At 46.1% G+C, this 26,209-nt stretch overlaps 1 protein-coding gene across 2 annotated transcripts in view; it reads right to left on the bottom strand.

Moving 5' to 3' along the window:
- Nucleotides 1–26,209, bottom strand: part of epha3 (eph receptor A3) — a 268,070-nt gene that overhangs the window by 10,288 nt on the left and 231,573 nt on the right. For both annotated transcript variants that reach the window (XM_086007038.1, XM_086007039.1), the window contains exons 15-16: nucleotides 25,270–25,463; nucleotides 10,137–10,292 (exon numbers count right to left, since the gene is read on the bottom strand). In XM_086007038.1, the coding sequence (XP_085863164.1) occupies nucleotides 10,137–10,292; nucleotides 25,270–25,463 (350 nt within the window). The remainder of the gene's footprint in view (nucleotides 1–10,136; nucleotides 10,293–25,269; nucleotides 25,464–26,209) is intronic.

The raw sequence follows: 26,209 nt of genomic DNA, 5'->3' as shown, positions 1-26,209 counted from the left end.
AATTTATAGTTTATTTTAAAATTGTGATTTAAAAAAAAATGTATTTGAAGATTTAGTGATGTTTTGGGGCTTGTAGTATTTATAGGTTTGACAGGTTCCTGTCAAACTTATGAATGAAGCATTCCCTGCTACCATTGGCTCCCCATGGCCCACGTGATCCCAGGGGACTCATCGAACTAACTGCGCCCCTGAGATACGCAAGCACTGCGCGCTGGCAGTTGGAGAAGGCCCAGGGTTGGAATTCCACGGGGGCCCACAGCTCAACGGCCGGTGCGCTAGGTAAGTGCAGGTCGGGGGCTTGCACCCGCGGGAAGCCCCCGACCCGAATTTCTGGGCCAATGACTATCTCCAGCAAGCGAGAGTCTAACCACCGCCCCTTGACATTCAACAGCATTACCATCACCAAGTCCCTTGCCATCAACATCCTGGGGGGGGTCACCATTGATCAGAAACTTAACTGGAACAGCCACATAAATACTGTGGCTACAAGAGCAGGTCAGATACTGGGTGTTCTGTGGCGAGTATCTCACCTCCTGACTCCCCAAAGCCTTTCCACCATCTACAAGGCACAAGTCAGGAGTGTGATGGAATACTCTCCACTTGCCTGGATGAGTGCAGCTCCAACAATACTCAAGAAGCTCAACACCATCCAGGACAAAGCAGCCCGCTTGATTGGCACCCCATCCACCACCTTAAACATTCACTCCCTCTACCACTGGCGCACTGTGTCTGCAGTGTGTACCATCTAGAAGATGCATGGCAGCAACTTGCCAAGGCTTCTTCGACAGCACCTCCCAAACCTAAGACCTCTACCACCTAGACGGACAAGGGCAGCAGGCGCATGAGAACACCATCACCTGCAAGTTCCCCTCCAAGTTACACACTATCCTGACTTGGAAATATATCGCCGTTCCTTCGCCGCTGGGTCAAAATCCTGGCACTCCCTGCTTAACAGCACTGTGGGAGTACCTTCACCAGCAGTTGAAGAAGGCGGCTCACCAGTACCTTCTCAAGGGCAATTAGGGAAGGTCAATAAATGCTGGTCTTGCCAGCGACACACACATCCCAGGAACGAATAAAAAAAAAATCTGGGAGCTGGAAACTGGAATCCAAACAGCACAATGGCACACAGATCCTGTGATCCAATTAACTGCAGTTGAGTGGCCCTTTAAATACTGCTTCAGTGCCTCAGAGACCAATCCCGTTAGGTATTACTGGCAGATTGGGCGCTGGATGGGACTACTGGGATTTTGTGTTAAAATCATGTTGGGATCCCAATTGCCTCACAAGACCTGGATTTGTGAGGTCCCCATTATCCTCTGGTGGAAACTTCAGCCGACTAAAAAAAACTTAAGATGGTGGCTGGTGGGATGGCAGCGGGAATGGAGCAGTAAATCCTCTACAGCAATTTTAACCGCCCACCTCACCCGTTCCTGCCCCGAGAACCTGGTTACAAACCCCCTTATGATTCAACAAGTGACTTTTGAAATGTCATAGTATTTGACGAATGTTGGTGAGATGATTTATTGTAAGAGAATTGTCTGGACTTAGAGCCAATTTAAATCTCTTAACTGAGTGATTCCATTAAGCAGTCAGCACTAAATGTTAGGCAGTTTTTATGACTTGCACTTAGCAAGTGATTCTATTTCATTGATATCTGATGTTCCGTACATATAATAAAACCTACCATTTCCTCATACCTCGGGATCCTGATAAACAATGTCATCAGTTCACCAAGAAATCTGATCCATGGATTTGGATATCTCGAATCTATAGAGAAAAATAGCTCATTCGCAAATTCTACCACAGCCGTTTTTCAGCATTTGTGCGGCAACTCAGTCCAAACAAATTCAACAAATGTAAACTCAAAAAAGTACGCAAAGATGATTAGAATTCTGAAATGGATTCGAGTGAAGTCTGGTAGTGGATTAACTATCTCCTGTCTACTGAGTATTAAAAATAGGAAACATTTCATGGCTGGCTTGAGATTATCTATTAAACCTTATGCTTGGATCCGTATTTGGGTGCAGAGGGAGACACTGGGCAATGGTTCAATACACTGCAACTTATGTTAGAATTGAATACATGATTATCTAGAATCCACTGTATAATTTAGTAATGTTAATTTTTTTGTTCCATTTGTTAAGCTGGTTTTGCTTTGCTCGTCAGATCTCCTGGTTTTAATCTGATGCCATTGGCCTCTCGAGGAGAAACAAAAGAGAAAGATAAAATGATGGACTTATTTAGAACTTTCTTAAGCAGCGGCAGTGTTGATGGCACCTTTGGGAAAACCGGCTCACGGGGGCTTCTACATCCGACGCAAATGGGGGAGATTTTGAGGCCTCCCTCCCGGCGGAAACAGGATAGTATTGCCCTGAAAATGGTGGGATACAATTGACTGCCCCATTCCTGTCAACGGTGAGGCCCAACTGTATTCTCAAGGGTCTCCTGCTGGTATGTTGGAGTGCCCACCTGAGTCAGGTGGTAGGCCCTTTAAATATGCAAATTGGGGTCCTATGACATACCTGGGGCCCTACCGGTCATTGTAGGACTCAACTGGGCAGAGCATGGGCCATGCACACGCCATACGGTTTCAGCTGGCGGACCAACCAAAGGGGAGGCCACAAAGTAAGTTTTTAAATTTATTTTTTTGGTGGGGTTGGGAGTAGCAAGAGTGGTCCTCCAGGCTCAACAGATGGGCTTCTGCCACACTGGTTTCTTCCCCTCCACTTCTCCTTCTCCAGAGTGGACACCCCCCTCCATCCCAGAACCTACCTTTTCTAGACCTGGATACTGGCCAGGCCGTTCAATATTGTGGTGGCCCAGAGCCGACGGGCTGTCTAAGGACATTCATTGTCCGCTCACAGGCCACCAGTCCTCTGTTAATGATGCTCAGCCCTCAAAATGGACAGAGAAAAGGCTAATCAAATGTTACGTTAAAAATATTGTCTTTGAAAGCTGCTGTCAGTACCTAGAGGGTTGGCTTTTACTAATGAATTTATCGACATTTATGGTAAAATCAAGTCAGATGGTTTGCAAGGCAGATTTATTGGCAGATTAAGATGCCAGGGAAGCAGAATGCTTTTAAAGAAAATGGTAAGAAAATCAAAGATGCAAAAAGAATGCATCAGCAGGCTAAGACAGCCCAAACTCACAAAGGCGAGGGAGCTTTATGTTCGGTTAAGAACACTGGCTTCTCTACTTCAGTTTATATTTATCACTGAGGCATATTGTTCAGTTGGTTAATGCTTTTCACAGTGGTGGCTGTGTGAAGTGTGCCGTTTTGGGGTTTCTTTTCAGAGTTACAAAGCCCTGGGGTCCAGTACCATGAGCTGACTGACCGTGACTGCCTGGACACCATCTATATACCTCCGTGGGTCTGAACAGTTGCCTGGCCCTCTGATTGTATCAGTGAAGAAACAATGAGAGGCAGAGCTAATAAAGGGAAGATTCTACAGCACACCTGTAGAATAGCAATTCTGTGTGTGTGTTTATGTACTTACAAAACAACAGTGACTGCACTTCAAAAGTACTTCATTGGCTGCAAAGCGCTTTGGGACCTCCTGAGGCCGTGGAAGGCACTATATCAATGTAAGTCTTTCTTTATCTATTTAATCATCCCCCACTCCTATAAAAGTTACAGTCCTTCAGGTTTTTGATTGAGCAGTGTCATAGTATCAGGGGCTGTATCCAATAGCTTGCTGCCAAAATGCCCCCTCTGTAGGTAAATATGGTAAATGTCATCCCCAACCAAGAGGGAATGCAAGAGAACAGGCCAATACCACCCTGTACCTGGCTGTTGGAGATATACACGAGTAGTTTGGGCCGATCTGCCTGGGATTTGCTCCCTTCACTGCTGGGAAGTGCCTGAGGTCCACTCTGCACCTGGCCCAAAGGTAGGGCTGAGACTGGGAATTCATGAGCTCATGCCATTCGGTAGAACAACACATTGGAGTAAGAGAGTGAAATTCAAAGCTGAAGCCAGTCTGTCAAAAGGTAATACAATTACAGTTAGGGATATTGCAAAAGTGGAACAAAATGTATTGCAAAAGTGGAACAAAATGTATTGCACAGATTCTGGGCATACGTGGAAATCATGCGTTGGTTGCTCATCACTTCAAAGTACTTCCAAGTATTCCCATTTATGCTATATTTGCACTCAAGGTATTCATGAAACCTAAAGTCAGCCTGGTACAAATTGAATCAGGTGCATATAAAACAGGAGCAATACAATAATGAGGGATTCATAAAATTAGACAAATAGCATGTACAAGAGCACACAGCTTTAAACATAGCCTCAGCTAAGGCAACGTTTTACCACAAAGGCTGAAATAGCTCTTCTACAAATATGTACAGTGAAAACATTGCACTGAAATTCAAAGTAGATTTAAAGTTATCCCAGTTATGAATTTTCAGCATTCAATGCATGTAGCATGTAGCAGTGCCACATGCTAGTCAGGGTAGAAATAGAAGGATATTTCAGATGAATACGTGGCTAGAGCAATGGTGCAAGAGGGAGGGATTCAAATTCCTGGGACATTGGAACCGGTTCTGGGGGAGGTGGGACCAGTACAAACTGGATGGTTTGCATCTGGGCAGGACCGGGACCGATGTCCTAGGGGGAGTGTTTACTAGTGCTGTTGGGGAGGGTTTAAACTAAAATGGCAGGGGGTTGGGAACATGTGCAGGGAGACAGAGGAAAGGGAAGCAAGGATAGAAACAAAAGACAGGAAGGAGAAAAGCAAAAGTGGAAGGCAGAGAAACCAAGGGTGTAAATCAAACAGGACTACAGTAAATAATAAATCTAAAAGGACTAAGAGTGTTAAAAAACAAGCCTGAAGGCTTTGTGTCTTAATGCGAGGAGCATTCATAATAAGGTGGATGAATTAGCTGTGCAAATAGATGTAAACGGATATGATATAATTGGGATTATGGAGAAATGGCTCCAGGGTGACCAAGGCTGGGAATTCAACATCCAGGGGTATTCAATATTCAGGAAGGACAGGCAAAAAGGAAAAGGAGGTGGGGTAGCATTGCTGGTTAAAGAGGAGATAAACACAATAGTAAGGAAGGATATTAGCTCTGATGATGTGGAATCTGTATGGGTAGAGCTGAGAAATACCATGGGGCAGAAAACGTTAGTGGGAGTTGTATACAGACCCCCAAACAGTAATGCTGAGGTTGGGGATGGCATTAAACAGGAAATTAGAGACACATGCAATAAGGGCACAGCAGTTATCATGGGTGACTTTAATCTACATATAGATTGGGCAAACCAAATTAGTAATAATACTGTGGAGGAGGAATTCCTACAGTGTATACGGGATGGTTTCCTGGATCAATATGTCGAGGAACCAGCTAGAGATCAGGCCATCTTAGACTGGGTATTATGTAATGAGAAAGGATTAATTAGCAATCTTGTTGTGCGAGGCCCCTTGGGTCGGAGCGATTATAATATGTTGGAATTCTTCATTAAGATGGAGAGTGAAGTAGTTGACTCAGAGACTAGGGTCCTGAATTTAAATAAAGGAAACTACGATGGTATGAGGTGCGAGTTGGCTAGGATGGTTTGGGGAACGTTACTTAAAGGGTTGACGGTGGATAGGCAATGGCAAACATTTAAAGATCGCATGGATGAACTACAGAATTTGTTCATCCCTGTTTGGCATAAAAATAAAACAAAAATGGTGACTCAACCATGGCTAACAAGGGAAATTAGGGATAGCATAAGATCCAAGGAGAGGACATATAAATTGGCCAGAAAAAGCAGCAAACCTGAGGACTGGGAGCAGTTTAGGATTCAGCAAAGGAGGACAAAGGGATTAATTAAGAGGGGGAAAATAGAATATGAGAGTAAGCTTGCAGGGAACATAAAAACTGACTGTAAAAGCTTCTATAGATATGTGAAGAGAAAAAGATTGGTGAAGTCAAGCATAGGTCCCTTGCAGTCAGAATCAGGGGAATTTATAATGGGGAACAAAGAAATGGCAGACCAATTAAATACATACTTTGGTTCTGTCTTCATAAAGGAGGACACAAATAACCTCCCAGAGATGTCAGGGAACATAGGGTCTAATGAGAGGAACTGAATGAAATCAGTATTTGTAGGGAAATGGTATTAGGGAAAATAATGGGATTGAAGGCCAATAAATCCCCAGGGCCTGATAATTTACATCCTAGGGTACTTAAGGAAGTGGCCCTAGAAATAGTAGATGCATTGCTGGTCATCTTCCAAAATTCCATAGACTCTGGAACAGTTCCCATGGATTGAAGGGTAGCTAATGTAACCCCACTATTTGAAAAAGGTGGTCGAGAGAAAATGGGGAATTATAGACCGGTAAGCCTGACATCGGTAGTGGGGAAAATGCTAGAGTCCATTGTAAAAGATGTAATAGCAGAGCACTTGGAAAACAGTGACAGGATCAGACAAAGTCAACATGGATTTACAAAAGGTAAATCATGCTTGACTAATCTACTGGAATTTTTTGAGGATGTAACTGGTAGAATAGATAAGGGAGAACCAGTGGATGTGGTGTATTTGGACTTTCAGCAGGCTTTTGATAAAGTCCCGCATAAGAGATTAGCGTGCAAAGTTAAAGCACATGGGATTGGGGGTAAGGTACTGACTTGGATAGAGAACTGGTTGGCAGACAGGAAGCAAAGAGTTGGAATAAACGGGTCTTTTTCCAAGTGGCAGGCAGTGACTAGTGGGGTACCGCAGGGATCAGTGCTAGGACCCCAGCTATTCACAATATATATTAATGATCTAGATGAGGGAACTCGATGTAATATCTCCAAGTTTGCAGATGACACAAAGCTGGGTGGGCGTGTATGCTGTGAGGAGGATGCAGAGAAACTCCAGTATGATTTGGACAGGTTGGGTGATTGGGCAGATGCATGGCAGATGCAGTATAATGTGAATAAATGCGAGGTTATCCACTTTGGTGGCAAAAACAGGAAGACAGATTATTATCTGAACGGCAGTAGATTGGGAAAAGGGGACATGCAACGAGACCTGGGTGTCTTTGTGCACCAGTCGCTGAAGGTAAGCATGCAGGTGCAGCAGGCGGTTAAGAAGGCAAATGGTATGTTGGCCTTCATAGCAAGAGGATTTGAGTACAGGAGCAAGGATGTCTTGCTGCAGTTGTACAGGGCCTTGGTGAGACCACACCTCGAGTATCATGTGCAGCTTTGGTCGCCTTATCTGAGGATGGATGTTCTTGCCATGGAGGGAGTGCAGCGAAGATTCACCAGACTGATACCTGGGACGGCAGGAATAACGTATGAAGAGAGATTGGGTCGATTCGGCTTATATTCGCGAGAGTTTAGAATAATGAGAGGGGATCTCATTGAAACTTATAAAATTCTAACAGGACTAGACAGACTAGATGCAGAAAGGATGTTCCTGATGGCGGGGGAGTCCAGAACCAGAGGTCACAGTCTAAGGATAAGGGGTAAGCCATTTAGGACTGAGATGAGGAGGAATTTCTTCACCCAGAGTGTGGGGAACCTGTGGAATTCTCTGCCACAGAAGACAGTTGAGGCCAATTCATTAAATATATTCAAGAAAGAGTTAGATATATTTCTTAAGGCTAAAGGGATCAAGGGATACGGGGAGAAAGCAGGGACAGGGTACTGAATTTGGATGATCAGCCATGATCTCATTGAATGGCGGAGCAGGCTTGAGGGGCCGAATAGCCTACTCCTGCTCCTATCTTCTATGTTTCTATGTATTATCTTCTGTGAAGCGAACAGTTACACAGCTTTAAAAAAAATGCCTTCTGGACCCTTACAGTCCTGGACCAAAATGGCAGTAAGTAGGTTAAAATAGCCTCTTTATCCTGCAAGATGTCTCATTTTGAGTTGGAAGAATGCTTTTCTGCTGGTGCTGTGCATACTCTGCCCATTTGTACCACATAGTGAGCAGCCTAACCAATGGTCCTTAACAGGACCACTGAGGACCACTCAGAAAACAGCCCAGAAAATGCCTAATTTCTCTTTTTTGGTGTGCTCACAAAAAGAACTCTGACCTACTGCCAGGCTTTCTGAGGCCGCCGCCGCCCGCCCCCCCCCCCCCCCCCCCGCCGATAAAATTGCTCCCCCCTTCAGGTTCTGACTGTCGGAAAGCTCAGCATGGGAGCCAGACGATTTTTGGCCCTCCAACAACTGGCGAGCTGCTGTGGGGCGTCGCTTGGTGCTTGCAAGACTCCAGTGGCAAGTGAGTGAGGTCTGGGCCTTAAACTGCTTCAGGCCAAATGCCAGCAAGAATGGGCAGGCAGCAGGCAGGCTCTACCCATCGCCTGACTGTTCTCTGCCTATAGTTAAATTCGGTCTTCTATCTTTACTTTTCTGTCTATTTTAGTGTTATCGGTTAATTTGACCAGATCACGGTTGGTTTCAATATTCAAATTATTTATACAGATTAGAAACAATGGGCTAAAAATTGAGTAGCGCCCCATTTGGAGCGCCAACTTCGCCGCGGCACTGCTTTTAGCACCCCGGAATAATTAGCGCCCCCGCGTCGGAAATTGAGTGGTTGTGTCCCAAGAGGGAAGCAGAGTGCTACTGGAAGCGTCCCGCATCCCTCTTGGGGCGCTGCGAGTGAATATCGCGGCACTACGTGCCGTGGTATTGCAGGCCTTTCGCCCCTTCTTAAAGGGGAGGGGACTTGTGCAGTGCGACCCGGGGCCCAGCTGGGGCCCCGGGGATCGGAGTGCCGGCAAAAGAGCCCGGCACTCAAGAGAAGCGGCGGGCTCTTGGAGCGCAGCCGGCACTCCATGGGGGGGCGGGGGGGGGGAGGTGTTCAGGAGGCCGGGGACGGGAGCGCAGGCAGGTGCTGGCAGGCGGCCAGCAACAAAAATGGCCGCCCTGCACCTCGCCTTTAAATAGCGCCGCCCCGACCGCAGGTAAGCCCTCCTGACCCCGTCAGACATAGCGTCCGGCAGTAAGTCAGGGGGCGCTCCCGAAGATAGAGGCCAGGGCGCTGCGCATGGCGATGACGTCATCGCCGGCGGCGCAGCGCTGCCGGCGATGACGTCATCGCCGGCGGCGCAGCGCTGCAGGGCGCTACCGGTTAGCACCGCCGCTAACCTCCCACTGAATTTTGCGGGAGGCGTGGGTGGCACCGCACCCGGGCGATAGTTGCTTTGTGCCCTGTTAGCGCCCTCTTAGGGCACTAACGAGAGCTGCAAAGCAACCCAATTTTTCCTCCAGTGGGAATCCAACCACTGGGCCCCTTGTGATTTCACTCAATGACTCGCCCAGTACAAGTACTTTCTACTTCCTATTGTTTCTCTTCCAGTTCTACCCTGGATTCCTGTGGCAAATAGTTTAATTAGAAGTCTTTCATGTGGAACCTTGACAAAAGCTTTCCGAATTCCAAATAACGTACATCATTGAGATCTCCATCATCTACTTTATCTTCTTAACATTCTCAAAGAAGCTCCACAGGTGACAGTAGATCTCCAATCTTCACCCAAGCGGCCACTGTTCAGATGTCAGGCTGGACAGCGTGCGCTAATGCGCTGTCCATTTTTGGATGCAAGGGGTGAGAAATCACAGCCGAAGCCAACTTGGTGTTCATCTAGAACCGACCAGTGCTGATTTATTAGGAGCAGGAACCCTGACCAGTTACTCCTTTCCCTAACCTGACAACACTAAGGCCAATTGTAGCACCCCCAGTGCTCTCTGACTCAGGTTTTTAGACTTAGTACAGACAATCGATCAAACCTGAAATCTTCCTTTTTGTACGACTCAGTGCTGCCTCAAACAGTTCATTTACCTGCTGAATGATCAGGAAACCTGAGCGGGCGTTTTTAAAGGATGTTGCATGAGCAAAGCACCAAGTGACTCCAATTTGTTCCAGCACTGCGCAACCTAAAGCATTGACATTGAAATACTACAGAGGCAAACCAATTATTTAAGCCAGATAGGAAGCCTCTATGGTGAAATAAGATATAATTATCTCGGTGTTAGTGCTATGAGATGCTTGTGAATCCAAGGTTAATAATGACACTAGCTGTCGGATGCACACATTCTAGTGCTAATGTCACTTCTGGACCCTAGCACTTATTTTTGCAGCTTGTGTACCTTCTTCAAAATGTTGTACCGCCATCGAAAACAAAAGATTATCTTACTCTGAGGACAATTTTGCCACCATGTCGCAGGCACTGTACCCTGCCCCCGTGAAGCTGTCCTTGTATTGTCCCATCCGGACACCGTCAAGCCAGTCACCCACGGAGCGGAAAGCTGTAACGTCTGTGTTGCTCCGGTCAAGCAGCAGATTTGATGGCCTAATTGGAAGGAAATCAGGAAGCCAGGAGTAAGTACAGAGCATTGTGTGTGAAAGCAACAACTAGTAACAGCAGGGGCTTCCAGGCTGCACGCAGCGTTTCAGCACGGCCATGGAATTTATCTGTCACTGTGGCTTCATCTGTTCAAACTGTCAGATTATGGCATTGACCAACCACTGTGCAATCATCAGGTTTGAAACTAGCCAGTTTATGCCTGTATTCGACTGAAGTAAAGGTTCCAAATGAGGATATTAACAATGCCTGAGGAGGGTGTGAATTTGAAAAATATATGTTTTTGTCTAGTTATTGCCTCCTACCAGGCATAACTGGACTCTATGCAAGAGGATGGCGTGGCCCTGCCCATGGAATTATCCATGGCCTCCGCGCTGCCTACTGTGAACAACTAGTAGGGGTGTGAAACCCAGCCTGAGGTGGTGCCCCGTTGCCAATTTGTTTGCCGTTGACTAGGCCCCTCACCTCTGCTGCATGACGTCATTGAGAACCTACCTGACAAGTCCAACTGACCTGGTCAACTGAGACTGGAATTCAAGACTGGGCTGCAGAGCGCCGATTTTAACCCTGCCCACCTGGTGGAAACCAGACAGACGGGCAGTTAAAATTGACACAGCGACTTATCTGCTCCAATCTTTGAATGGGTTGTGGTTTGGATTTGCTCTTTTGAGCAGGTGAGTGGGACACCCAATAGAAGGCAGCAGAGTCCTATTTTAAATAAGCAGGAGTAGCTCCGATTACATCATCGGGGCCTGACTCCATTTTGGCTTCTCCGCTCAAGCCTCAGGTTAAAATTGCAGTCAGGCCCCGATGATGTAATCAGAGCTCCTCCTGCTTATTTAAAGTAGGGCTCTGATGCCTTCCATCTGAGGCCAGAAGAGGTCCACCAAAGTTTATTTTTTTTTTCTTTCCTTGTGGGCCAAAGGAGCAGAAGTGCTCCTCCAGGACCCACAAGGAAATCTTGGGCATCGCCTCCCCCTCTAACCGCAATGCCCGCCTGAGCACTTACCTAACTGCCTCCTGCCTCCCAAAATCCTGCTCCTGCTCACTGACCAGATAGCATTTCCCACCATGTGTGGGCGGGAGAAAGACTGGGCCTGTGCAGATAAGGCCCGGGAGTTAAAATCTCTCCTGCCTCACGCTGCGGAGGGCCAGGTGGTTTCCCGTCTGTCTCGGCCCTCAACTGCACGACTTCCACCCGGGAGTTTAAATCCGTGCCTAGGTCTCCCAGCTTACGACATAGTGCAGTAGCCTGTGAGGTTCCTGGCTAACCAGTCTGGTAAACTTTAGCTTTACAAGATGCTGCGTTCCATAAAAAATCAACGACATTTTGCTTTAAATAAAAATAAACCCAAATGGTGGTGCCCTGGGAGAATTTTAATTTATTTTGCTGTGTATTAAAAGTTTGCCTATTTAGTATTTGCTGAAAATAAATTGGGACAGAATTTCTCATGCATCAAATTTATTCCTCATGTAAATATTTTTTTATTCAGTTCCAATGCAAATTCGGAGATGATAAGGAAGCTAGGATTATCTGAATTAAGTAACTAACTGTGAATTCCTAATAAATCGGGCTGCAGATTTTTGAAACTCACTGAGCTACCTTTTCATAACATTCACCACTTAACAACATGGGATCACAAAGCAATTTATTCTTATTACTGGGTCTCCTGTGACCCGGCTCATGGTAGGTTGGATGGTGAGCTGTATTATAATGACAGGAGTTTATATCATTCAATTTTCAATGTACTGTATTATTCTGCTGCTAAAGTAGAGCTGTGTTAAATGTGGGCTGTCCCTTGAAGACCATAAAAGCCACTTGCAGTAAACATCCTTGGGATAATTGCAGATTAATTCCTGTGGTGAAGGAAGTTTGCAGATTGCCGGTGCTTGTAACTATTTGGCTCCCGGTCATTATGCAGACGTATCTCAACAAAATCAATGAAGCTAACTTGTTGCGTTTGCAAAGATAATCCAGAGACCGTAAGCAGAGTTCAGTTTATGTTGCTTTTTTAATGGCTGCTCCACACACACACTCCCAGGCAAAAGCAATCGAATACCTATACACAATACCATGATAACAGCACTATCAAACTCCATGTGCTCAGGCCAAGGCAATCGAGTACCTATCACCAATGTCAGACATAACATTTCCTCCCCCCTCACAGAATTTCAAACATGAAATGTAGTGACAAAGTCCTGTAGGTGGCCAGGGCGAGAACGTGTACGAACAGGCCGAGGTGCGGACTGGTGAAGAGCAGGCCGAAGTGGGGGCTGGTGAGGAGCAGGCTGAGGCACAATATCTGCTTGAGGGTTGGCTGGCTGAGCCACATGTGCATCCGGCCACTCTGGGGGTAAGGCTTGGGGATTAGGTCCGTATAATCCCGCATCAGGGGGTGCTGGCACCTTCCGAAGGCGGCTGGCATGCCACCGAGAGCTGTCAGTGAGGCAGAAAGTGGCTGGTCCAAGTTGGCGGCTGATTTGGAGAGGGGAGGACCAGAATGACGCCATCTTATTGTTGCGGTGAGGCCTGCGGACTCTGACCCAATCGGAGACTGAGATGTTGGGCGCCTTGGCCCTCTTCGACTGGTCGAAGCGGAGTTTCATCTTCTCCTGCTGTCTAGCGACTGTGGCTTGAGCCGGTGGAGCAGGGCTCTGAGCTAGCGAGGGGCGGAGCCTGCCAAGGGGCTGCATGAGCTCACGGCCTACCATGAGGGATGCGGGTGAGACCCCTGTAGTGGAATGCTGGGGGGCTCTGTAGTGCAGCAGTGTGTGGAGGAGGGCCTTGTCAAACGCACACCCCTGGGATAGGTGTGCTCTGAGGCCATTTTTCAGTGTCTGGTTAAAACGCTCCACCACCCCATTTGACTCGGGGTGGTAGCGTATGTGACAGATGCCCTTGCTCTCAAGGTAAGAGGAGAGTTCCGAAGAGACCATTTGGGGGCCATTGTCTGTGGTGATGGCCTTTGGATGCCCCCAGCGGGAGAAGAGGGACTCAAGGATATCAATGATGACCCGAGAGGTGACGGAGCCCACGGCAGTGACTTCTGGCCATTTTGAGTGCAGGTCATAGGTCACCACTAGGAACCGTTGATGGTGGGGGACACCATGGATCTCCCCGCAGATGTCCAGCTGCAGGTGCTCCCAGGGCTGAGAGGGCCAGGCAAGGGGTTGTAAGGGTGGAGGAGCTTGGTGGCCAGTCTTGCCACTTACAAGGCAGGCTGCACAGTCCTTGACCAGGGCCTCGATTTCCCTGTCGATACCCGGCCACCACACTAGGTCTCGGCATCGTTGTTTGAGCTTCACTATGCCCAAGTGGCCCTCGTGCGCCATGGATAAAACACGCACACGAAGGGCACTTGGGACCACAGTGCAGAGCCCACGTGCAACACAGGAGTCATTCCAGCAGGAGAGCTCCTCTTTAACTCTGGAGTAGGCAGACAGTTCCTCGGGCACCTTGCAAGGCCAACCATCTCTGATGAAGGTGCACAGCTGGGAGAGGGCCGGATCCTGTTCAGAGGCCTCTTTGAGCTCCTGGAGAGAGACTGTGGTTTGGAGAGGCGTGTGCAGCATCTGGATGATATCCTGTTCCACATGGTCAGACCCGACGAGTGGGGCTGGGGCAGAGACAGTGCGGGAGAGCAGATCTGCAACAACATTGTCACGTCCTGGAGTGAACTGGAGACTGAAATTGTATTGGCGGAGGCGGTCAGACCAGCGGTGTAGACGCAGTGGCCTGTGGCCCGTGCCGGATGTTGACAGCAGGGCAGTGAGAGCCTGGTGATCGGTTCGCAGGGTGAAGGCACGGCCATACGTGTACAGGTGCCACCGCTCACATGCCCAGACGCACGCCAGCGCCTCACGCTCGCCTACTGAGTACTTCTGTTCGGTGGGGCTAAGGGCTCGGGAGGCAAAGGCGATTGGTTTCTCCACTCCATTCTGTATGTGATAACACCGCCCCCACAGCTGCAGCGGACGCATTGCAGGTGACGAGGGTGGGGCTGGCGACGTCAAAGTGAGCCAACACTGGAGGCGACGTGAGCTGCGATTTGAGGAAGTGAACAGCTTCCGTACAGGCTTGTGACCACACCCAGGGCTCATCCTTTCGCAGGAGCTGGCGCAGTGGGGCTGTGGTGGCTGAGTACTAGGGCAAAAACTTCAGGTAGTACCCAATCATGCCAAGGAATGAGGCAACCTGTGCTGCAGAGCTGGGTTCTGGGATGCTGTGAATGGCATCCACGTTTGACTGGAGTGGGGATATACTGTCAGCCGACAACCGAAACCCCACAAATTCGATATCTGAAACAGCAAAGACACACTTTTTGCCATTCAGTGTGAGCTTGTGTTTTGTTAGAGCCATGAAAACTCTGTGAAGGCGTTCGTCGTGAGTGGAGGTCGAGGGCCCATGCACGACGATGTCATCCAGGTAGATGGCCACCCCAGGAATGCCCGCGAGCACAGATGACATCACCTTTTGGAAGCAGCTGGGTGCAGAGCTAAGTCCAAATGGCATCCTGGTGTACCGAAAGATGCCAGCATGTGTCACAAAAGCAGTGAGGTCCCTGCTGCTGGGGTGGAGGGGAACCTGTAGATAGCCCTGTCAAAGGTCCAGTTTCGAGAACAGGATGGAACCATAGAACTGCGCTGTGAGTTCCTCTGACGTGGGCAGTGGATATTTGTCAGGGATTACGGCCTTATTCACTGCTCGAAGATCGACACAGACGTGTAGACCACCTGACTTTTTCATTGCGACCACCAGGTTGGAGACCCATGGGGAGGCATCAACTGGCTCGATGATGCCAGCTTCCAGTAGCTGCTTTAGTTCAGCTGTGACCCCGTCACGGAGAGCAAGCAGGATGCGGCGCAGTGGCTGAATGACGGGGGTAACGGTGGAGTCAACCATGGGCTGGTGGGTGAAGGCAGTCAGGCAGCCCAGACCCTCGAAGAGTGCTGGCCATGTTTGGCGCCAAGGTGAGGCGACGTGCAGAATCGCAGACCCGCCGGTGTCCAAGAGAGAAAAACCCAGGTCAGTGAAAAGATCCAGTCCCATCAGGTTAGCTCCTTGGCATGCCACATGAAAACAAAAATCTGGCAAAACTTTTGTTCCATAGCTTACAGTGAGGTTGACTGAGCCCACTAGTCCAATTTTCGAATTACCATACCCGCAAAGGGCAGTGGAGGGCGCAGAGAGTGGCAGGGAGCTGAAAAAGCATTTGAATGTGTCCACATTCAGCAGTGAGACGCTGGCACCGGTATCCAACAACAGCGGAATGCACACATCATTCAGGTTAATTGTGCATGACTTGAAAGCCACTACTGGCCCAGAGCTCACGTTGTGAATTATAGTGCTTGAGGACTGAGATTATTCATTTGTAGCAACCGGGGCAGAGCGGTAGACATTGGCAAAGTGATTTTGTTTTCCACAATTGCGACAGGCTTGGCCGCGCGTGGGGCAATTCTGCGCTCTGGTAGCTTGTGAACGAGATCCGCAGTTTCCACACTGTTGCCGCGGTAGTGCACGTTGCTGCCGTCGCGCGAGCATTACCGTGTCAGAGCTGTCGGGGCCGAGGGCGCTGTCACTGGGTGTGTGTGCTAGTTTTGCTGCACATTCGGCTGCAGACTCCACTTGAAAGGCAATGTTGACTGCCTGTGACAACGACAGATCGTCGGACTCGAGTAACAGTCTTTCACGCACTCTCACATTGTTGGTGTGCTCTATTAGTTGATCACGCACCATCTCGTCTTGTAGTGCACTGAACTTACACGAGCTAGCTAACCCCCTCAAATTAGCCACGTATTGATGCACAGACTCGCCGGGGAGTTGGTGACGCTGTCTAAAAATGAATCGCCGCAGGAGGGCACTTTGTGGGGCAGAGAAGTGTGTGCTTAACAGAGCCACAGCCTCATCATATGTTTGAATTGAGTCTGCTGTGCATAATGTCCCAAGAACACGCTGGCCCTCCGCTCCCAAGCAATGGGATAACAGTGCCTTTTTCCGTGATGTACTCACATTTTCTAGTCCAAGAGCAATGAGATAGGTTTCAAAGGACTGTAACCAGCGAACCCATGGGATCAGCGGCTCACCGGGTAGTGCAAGGAAAGGAGGAGGTGGTGGAAGAGAGATTTCAGCCATCCTTGTTGCCAAATGTTGCGTTTGCAAAGATAATCCAGAGACCGTAAGCAGAGTTCAGTTCATGTTGCTTTTTTAATGGCTGCTCCACACACACTCCCAGGCAAAAGCAATCGAATACCTATACACAATACCATGATAACAGCACTATCAAACTCCATGTGCTCAGGCCAAGGCAATCGAGTACCTATCACCAATGTCAGACATAACATAACTGACATAAGCAAGAAGCAGCTGCCTATCTTTCTCTTTTGTTTCCTACTTTTGACACTGTGAGCTGTGACATCTGGAGTGTGATGGACCCTTCCAAAACTTTTACATGGACTAACAGGTCTCCCATGGCATTGCTCATAGTGAGTCAGAGCAGACACTGAAGAGGGAGGGGTGAAAATGGTCTTCAGCGGTAGCTCGGAAACGGGCAACAGCGAATCAACAACTTGTTTTATACCATGTGCGATTTTTTCATTGACTTCAACGGAAAAGAAAAGCGATTGGCTACGAGGCTGTTTAGCACTATTCAACTGCGATGGCTAAAGTGTGACAGGAAGTAAGTGCAAGGCCTACAGGAAGCACTAATGTCGATTTCAGAAAGGGCATTGGAAAAACTAGTAGGCTTAGATTGACTGAGATGGAGGGGTGGTCGGCTTGTGAGGTTCTACCGCAGTAATAGTAGAAGACATCGCTGGTAACAGCAATTACTCACAAAAAGAAGTTTCTCCTTAACAAACTGAGCCTGCTGCAAATGAGGAATTATCTGTATATTGTCTGGCGACAGAAAGTTAAACAGGTCTGTGTCGGTAAAAAGATCATAAAGGCCAGAGGATGCATCTCATTTGGGGATTGCATTCTTTCCTTGGCTTTCTGCAGCATTGAGATTTTGGGGTTAATCAATATTAACCTCATTACACGGCCTAACATTACTGCAAATTTTTGGAGAGTTGGTTAATATTCCCTGCAGACCGTGGACCAGGACTAGGAAATGATGATAAAAATCAATGCGCAGATTAAACACTGGTCAATTCGTACCTCAGAGGTTTGCCAACCTGCTCTGAAGTATTGATTATCCAATTCCAATCAAGGCAAAAAGGTCCAAAGAAATAGTAATAAACTGTGTTGTGTGGAGTAAATTAATAAACTTTATCAATACAACTGAAAGGTTCCTGCCCTCGGGTATCCTTAGCAACCTAATACTTAAAACAAAGAACCAGAGCTTACTGGCTAGATCCGAAACCTGTAGTGAGATTCTGAAAAACACCCGTCAATAGCCATTCATGTTTTTGTAGTTAACGTTTAATGGTTTTTTAAAAAGTTCAAGTTTTTTTTATTCGTTCATGGGATGTGGGCGCCACTGGCAAGGCCAGCATTTATTGCCCATCCCTAATTGCCCTTGAGAAGATGGTGGTGAGCCACCTTCTTGAACTGCTATGAAGTAGTTTTACTGTAATTATTTACTTATAATGTTATGTCAGTTAATGCGGATTGGTTGTTATAAGGATAATTGCAGAATAGAGATGATTAAATGCTGGTCTTGACTGCTCCCAGGATGTTTACATACAATCGGGGCCTTCTGGCTGTCGATCTCAATCAGCAGGCCTGATTTTGGAGACTTGATACATAGCTGCAGGCCTGATCTTACCTCAAACTTTTCTCCCTTCTGTCAAAACTACGGCCTGATGACCTGCAACAGGGTTGCTATTGTGCCATGTTGATGGCCTGTGACAGGATATGCTAGCGCTCCTGGGCCTGGACAGGAGCAATGCTCTTTTGAGGTGTGCTGTTCCTGTCCGGCGCAGGGGTGGGGGCCAGAAAATCTGCTCTGATAATTTTCACATAAGCATGTTACAGCGGAGATTGTGTTTCACATTTATGTGGATGATAAAAATCTTAGGTAATTAAATGATGGCCCATTGTATTAAGAGATTTTTCTCTCTTCTTCCTACAGAACTAAAGGCCTACTCAATTCATCAAATGTCTCCAATGAGCTGTACCTTAAGTGCTACAACACACCAATGTTAGAATGTAGGGCATGTTTTTGATGGTTCCCACAGCTTGTAGAAATTATATTCAAGTGAGACTCACATATGGGCCTACAGCTCCCTGACTAGCACACTCAGCTCCCATGTAACTTCTGCCAGTGCTGGTATCTGTTTAGTCAGCAACCATCTGTTTCTTTATGTATTTCACAAAAAGGTGAAGTAGTTCATTCTTAATTTCAGTCCATGCAACAAGAACCTTCTTCACATTTGTTCCAGATCGGTTTATATACAATATACGCACACAAACACACATATATTTTATATATAGATATGCATTATAAGTTAATAATTCAAGGTTATTACTTAAAGAGATATAGCTATGATAACATCAGTTGATTGAATCTTAATGATGGCTTAATGTATCTGCAAGTGGCCTATAAGCTAGACAAAGTTTAGGTTGTTCTGTTTAACATATATTAAACGTAGCACATTTTGGAACATAATCTTATTGTCATGTATGATTTATTTGATGTGTAACTGAACTTAGGTCATCAACTTTTCCATTTTTTTTTGTCTGCCAGCTGTATGAGTATCATTTGTTCAGCAGGGCAAGGATTAATCATGATGTAGATGCATACCGGGAGTTCTCCCGGTTGGTTGCTATAACTTTGGCAGATCGGCAGAAACTCCATTCACGCGGTGTAGCCAGGGTCTCCGCTGATCTTGCACCAATCAGGAGAACCCCCAAGGAAACTCCTGTACTGCTGGAACCATCCTGAACCAGATTTAGGGGTTAAAATCATACTGTGCAATATGAAATTCCTTTCTCAGCTATCTTAACGTATCTCCAAGTGCCCTATCGGTAATGAAAAGTTGAGGTTGTATAGATCACCGTATGTTTTGCTTGCAATTTGCCCATTTATTTTAATGGAATTTTAGCAGAAACACATTAACGCACTCACCATTAATACTGCAGGGTGTGATTTCAACCAATTAATGGTATAGTTCACAAGAGATTTCGCCCTGTGCGAGTGGTAAAAGCTTGGAAACCCCGCTGCAGTCATTTTGCAACTTTTTAGAAATAAATTGAAGATGTGTCTCTCCAGCAAATTTCAGTGGATCATTTCAGTTTTCTTGTATTTGCAGCGTTTTAAAAAAGAAAATCTCTTAAACTGGAGTGGAAATGGGTTTAACCTGGGAGAGACAGAGACCTAACTCAACACTTAGCAAAATGGAGCAGTAATATCAATATCCAAGGAAAACCCTGGTCTGAGTCATGCTTGGTTTCTTCTCAAAGAATTTTACCTGTAACATGAATACTGGGCCCTCCTTCCCGCAATAGGAAAATTGAACTTATTTGATTATTCACAGGGCGAGTGATGTTGCTGTTTTAACACTAAAAAGAAACTGCTGCTGCTCCAGTCCAATTTAAATTTATTTAACTTTGCACATTTAAGCCTGGTCAGCAGTGTTATCCACATTCATGCACTTACAGCAAATGCCTCTAACCACTATTAACCCGTTAACAGCAGAGAGGGGAATTCGATACGAGTGTGCCATGGGTTTGCATGATAAAATTGCCGATTGTCATTTCCAACATTTAGGGGGCTAAATTCAGCTGATTTGCGCCTCCCGTTAAAGAGGGCGCAAATCAACTAGCGCCTGGGCGCAGCGCCGCTAACGCCTCCCGCGAAATTCAGTGGGAGGTTAGCGGCAGCGCCGCCGGCGATGATATCATCATCGTGCGCAGCACCCCGGCTGTAATATTGGGTGGTGCCCCCTGACTTACCACCAGATGCTATGTCCGCCGGGGTCAGGGGGGCCTACCTGCGGCCGGGGCAGTGCTAGTTAAACGGGAGGTGGTGGGCGGCCATTTTTGTTGCTGGCCGCCTGCCAGCACCTGCCCCCGTTGCTGTCCCCGCCCCCGTGACGCCCCCCCATGGGGTGCCGGCTGCTCTCCGTGAGCCCGGCACTCCTCTTGAGTGCCGGGCTCGTTTGCCGGCACTCCCGATCCCTGGTGGCCCAGCTGGGCGCTGGGACGTGCTGCGCCAGGCCCCTCCCCTTTAATAAGGGGAGGAAGGCCTGCAGTACCTCGGCACCTCCCTCTCGGGGTGCTACCTTGGAAAATCGGCCGCGGGGGCGCTAACTTTTTCGGGGCGCTAAAATTAGCACCCCGGCGAAGGTAGCACCCTTTAATTTTTACCCCTTACTGTTGAAAACAGGAAAATGGATGAAAATTTAAATATTTATAAATGATGTGAGAGCGGGACTAGCGAGAGCGGTGGGGACAAAAGGAGCTGTGACTCTCAGGGAGAATAGGAAGAGATTGGGAGAGATGTCAAAAAACAATTAGGAAGGCAAAGAAGAACTATGAAATTAAATTATCAAGGAACATAAAACAAAATAGTAAAATATGTTACAGGCACATCAATAAAAAAGGAAGGTTGGGATGGAAATAGGGCCATTAAGGGCTAGACAGGATAATACCACAGGTAATGATAGAGAGATGGCAGAAATATTAAATCATTATTTTGCTTCAGTATTTACCAGAGAGATAGAACAGGTAGACATGACATTGGATGATGAGATTAGTAATGAGATAAGTGCATTTAAAATAAAAAGAGGGTATATATTAAATAAACTAATCAAACTCAAAGAGGATAAAACCCCTGGTCCGGATAGATTGCATCCACGCATTTTAAAAGAATTTAGGGAAAAAATAGCAGAGGCATTACTAAACATGTTTAATAATTCGTTAGAAAAAGGTGTAGTGCCAGAGGACTGGCAGATAGCTAATGTAATACCTATATTTAAGAAGGGGGATAGAACATGTCCAGGGAATTATAGACCAGTCAGCTTAATATCGCTGGTAGGAAAAATAATGGAATCCCTACTAAAGGAGAAAATAGAAGAACATCTAGAAACCAAAAATATAATAAGGAATAGTCAGCATGGATTTCAAAAGGGAAAGTCTTGTTTGACCAACCTCACTGGATTTTTTGAAGAGGTAACAGAGAAAGTAGACAATGGTAATGCAGTAGATGTAATTTATCTAGATTTTCAAAAGGCCTTCAGTAAGATACCCCATAATAGACTGATGAACAAGGTCAGAGAATGCAGAGTCAGGGGACAAGTAGCAGAATGGATAGCTAGCTGGCTTCAAGACAGAAGCAGAGAGTGGGAGTAAAGGGTTGCTATTCACAGTGGCAGAAGGTGGGTAGTGGTGTTCCACAAGGATCAGTGCTGGGACCACTGCTGTTCACAATTTACATTAACGATTTAGACTTTGGAATCAAGAAAACAATTTCTAAATTTGCGGATGACACCAAATTTGAAGGGATAGTCAATACTGAGGAGGACTGCAACAAATTACAGGAGGACATTAATAAACTTGCAGAATGGGCAAATAATTGGCAAATGAAGTTCAACACAGATAATATTATATTTTGGTAGGAAGAATAGGGAGGTCACTTATTACTTGGAGGGTGCAAGTCTAGGTGGGGTAGAGGAACAAAGGGATCTCGGAGTACAAATATACAAATCACTAAAAGTTGCAACACAGGTTAACAAGGCCATAAACAAAGCAAACCAAGCCCTAGGGTTTATTTCTAGAGATATAGAATTAAAAAGTAGGGAAGTTATGCTAAACCTGTATCGAACCTTGGTTAGACCACACTCAAGAGTACTGCATACAATTATGGTCGCCATATTATAAAAAGGATATAGAGGCACTGGAGAGGGAGCCGAGAAGATTTACAAGGATGATACCAGAAATGCGAGGGTATACATATCAGGAAAGGATGAACAGGCTGGGTCTCTTTTCTCTTGAAAAAAGGCTGAGGGGTGACCTAATAGTGGTCTTTAAAATTATGAAAGGTTTTGATAGAGTGGATAGAGAGAGAATGTTTCCATTTGTGGGGAAGAGCATAACTAGAGGCCATCAATATAAGATAGTCACCAAGAAATCCAAGAGGGAATTCAGAAGAAACTTCTTTACCCAGAGTGGTGAGAATGTGGAACTCACTACCACAGGGAGTGGTTGAAGTGAATAGTATAGATGCATTTAAGGGGAGGCTGGACAAGCATATGAGGGAGAAGGGATTAGAGGCTTACGCTGATAGACTTAGATGAGGAAAGGCGGGAGGAGGCTCGAGTGGAGCATAAACGCCGGCATGGGCTGGTTGGGCCAAATGGCCTGTTTCTGTGCCATATATCCTATGTAATCCAATGTAAAAATATACAAGTCAAATCCAATAAGTCAATTTGATTTTTTTTTTTTTTTTTTTTAAATACAGCTTTTTTTAATCTGGTAACTGATAGGAGGAAACTAAGCAACATTACAAAGTATACAACTACCTAAATGATGATGCTATTGATTACTGCAAGTGGTCTTTGGCTCACGCTGAAGTCGATTAAACTTGTGAATGAAATCTAAAATTACCAGCACTAGCATATTCGGAGAGAGCCCACCGCCCCACCCCCCACCCCCTCTGCCCAGTGATTGCAAAGATACAGGCTGTTCTTATCCTCCTCAGGGAGGACATCTGGACAATTTAGTAATCTAAAGGAATTTGGATCTGACTGTGAAGAGTCTGTGATGTCTCAATGCGAGACCCGGGGAACGGTGGTATTCCGGAACAGTTGCATGCATCAGCATGTGACCCAGATGCCTGTCTGTGGCCTGGACCATGCAATTTATTGGCCGGGTCATGCATCCTATTAATTCATACAGGAACAGACAAATTAGGTGTGTTTTACTCTCTCTTACAAGCCGAGTTGCCGTCCTGCTGTTTCCTACCAGGCCGTTAATGCCTTACATAAATCACCAATGCTTCGTTTCTGTGGGGGCGGGGGGAACATGAACAAATTTTCTCTAAAAGAAATCGCAGTGACTACCTGAGTAAATCTGTAAGATGTTAAAAGTGAAAGGGTTTAACGAGCACAGTCTTTATTTTGAATATCAAACTTCATAAAAACTAAGCTTAAAAACTGTGGTACAGCTCCCAGTAATGAAAATAGCAGCCCTGCAGATAATCTTTGTAAGAGCCTTCAATTGCTCACCATTTACTCTCCATCTGCTCCCTTTGTGACACCTAAAGTGAATCCTCTGTGCTAACTGTCGCGTGTAGTCCAGCACTACAAGTAAGCCAACAGAATCTGGCTCTGGTATTGAGGCAGATCCTGAGAAACCAGTGACTGTAGCTGATTTCTGATTTTACAGCCCCGTTTATATGGCTCTAGTTGAAACCCCACCTTCAACCATCTCTTGAATTCAGCTGGCCGTTCTGGCGGAGTTTTGCTGGGTCACTGGCGGAATACCTTGCGCAGACCCTGCAATGCGTGGGGACCGCTGGGGGGAGAAAAAAAAAGTACGGAGGAAGACTTGTCCCACCCCACAGAATGTGCATCTATTGGCATTCAGTGGTATTGGCAAAGGGCATGGGAAAGTCCGTGGGTCAGACTGTTACTCTGTGTTAATCAAAGATGAACAGGACGTAAACTGAGACCTTTAGAGTAGAGAAATAAAGAAAATGCAAGGGTTTCCAGAAATTTTTTAATAAAAAACACTGGCGCACATGTAATTTATTTGGATACTATGCTTAAAAAATTTCATTGGTGGCAGTCCATTTTGAAGAGTACAACTCAAATGTTATCACCTTTACTAAATTTATATTATTCTAATTTTTTAGTAGGTTCGAAAGAAGGTGGGTCTTTGTTTGAGGTTTGCTTCCAATGAATAAGATACCCCACTTAGACGTTCCAATCGAGGATTGGTGAGACTTGTCCGACATATTGGTCAGCAGTTTGGAGTGCCCACCCAATTTAAGACTCCGAACCAGAATGAGTGGGTCACTATGTAATAATTCACCACCAGCAACAAGGGCCATTCATCCCTAATTGTTGTATAACTTCCCTAGATGCACTAAAATAAATAAAAATTAATAACTTCTTGAGAGTCAGGAGGTGCTGATTTCAACCCCATTCCGAATGCCACACACGTGGCTGGAGAAGCAGTAGCCTTTTGTTAGTGGTTTATATTTTACAAAATGAGCTACATTCAAATGAATGATCATGTTTGATCAAAACTGAGCCTCCGGCACAAAGCCGCATAGCATTATACTGCATAATAACTGATGTATTACCATACCAACAGACTGCTTACACACCCAAGGGAGCCCACTTAAAATCAGCTTCATTTATGTATACTCTATAATCCTTAAATCATTTTATTCAAATTACACATTTTACAAAAAAAAGTAATAGTGGAGCAGGGGCCCAATATGCGGTTTGGGATTTGAGGCTTAATATTTTTTTATAACATATAAATGTTGTTTAAACAGAGTATGGCATTTTGTGGATGAAATGAATATACCCCATCACAATTGGTAGAAGTGGAGGAGCAACAAAGACAGCTCTGGAATGTAGAGGAGGACAGAAGAGACCTAGTCCATGCTAAAAAAAAAAATTTAGGTGGGTTTGGACTCCTCTCATTGCCACCCGCCCTCGCCAGCCCCACGGTTGAGTGGGTCGTGAGTAGGCCTCTTCTCTCTCAGAATGAATTGCGATGGTGGAGGAGAAAGCATGAGCTGGTACATGTTGCCACTGATTCAGAGAATGAGCGAGTAAATCGAGTGCACCTTACTCTGGGTAACATTTTTAAAGGCCTCTCACATCCCTGTCGTCTGTGAGTGGCCAGCACTGTTCACCCAAAAGATAATTGCCTTAACTTAACTGGTCGCGTGCGTCAACACTCAGCTCCCGAGTCCTGACTCTTCAGTTTGTGTTTTTTTTTTAAACGGAGTCATATACATATTGAAAACATTATTTTTCAAATAAAAGAACCAATGGTTTGTGTCACCTTGCTGCAGTATTGGCGATGATCTTCAGGCTGCTGGGATTCCGAATCAACTTGTCCAGGATGCTGACAATCTGTTCAAACTTGGGCCTGTTGTTCCTATCCTTCTGCCAACAGTCCAGCATCAGCTGATACAGGGCAGCTGGGCAGTCCATGGGGGGCGGCAGTCGATATCCTTCATCAACCGCTTTAATTACCTGAATGAAGATTCAATAGAGGACAACTTCAGTGAATCGCTGTATCACAATAAAACACTACTCCTCTGAGGAATATGGTCAAATTAAGCAATAATGAAAGAGAAAGCGTGTGTTTATCATGGATTTTAATGCAGTAGGGACTCTTTTGGCACAAAGCAAGGCTCGGGCACTGCTGAAACAAGGGCTGGTGTGTTTAAATCCAGATAAATGTACATTTTAAAACCCTCCTTATACAGGAGCTGCAAATTTGCAGCTAAATAGAACTACCTGGTGCAGACTCAGTAGGGGTAATTTGGGCTTTGTGTGATAGTGTAAATCGGGTGAAAGCGAATCGGCAGCCCATTTTACAAGTCTCTCGATTGACTTCAATGGAAATAAAAATCAGGAGAGATCCAAAACTGGCTGCCCATTCGTTATCACCCATTTTATACTATTGCACAAAGTCAAAAATTGCCCCTATTCACTCTGATCATAATGTAGAATAAACCCTATGAGAATTAACATTTGTGCTTAATTTGGATTGGGCGTAAAACAGCTCAGAGGGGCTGCACCTGACGCCTGGGATTCAGTTCCAAGTTTGATCTTTCAATTCATATAATCCTGAGTCTGGATATTTCTGAGCTGACTGCACTTGGAAAACATACAGATGAATTTAAACTAAGCCAGGTTTAGTTCAGAAGAGACTTTAGAGCCCATCTCTATCCATCTCTTGAGCTCTGAGCTGCTCTCACAGCAGTGAAGGAGGG

The sequence above is a fragment of the Somniosus microcephalus genome, chromosome 14 (genome assembly GCF_052327205.1).
Source record: "Somniosus microcephalus isolate GS21.2 chromosome 14, FLI_Smic_1.0, whole genome shotgun sequence".
Classification (NCBI taxonomy): Eukaryota; Metazoa; Chordata; class Chondrichthyes; order Squaliformes; family Somniosidae; genus Somniosus; species Somniosus microcephalus.
The sequence above is the reverse complement of the archived record's forward strand: the minus strand, read 5'-3'. Positions and strand labels throughout refer to the sequence as shown.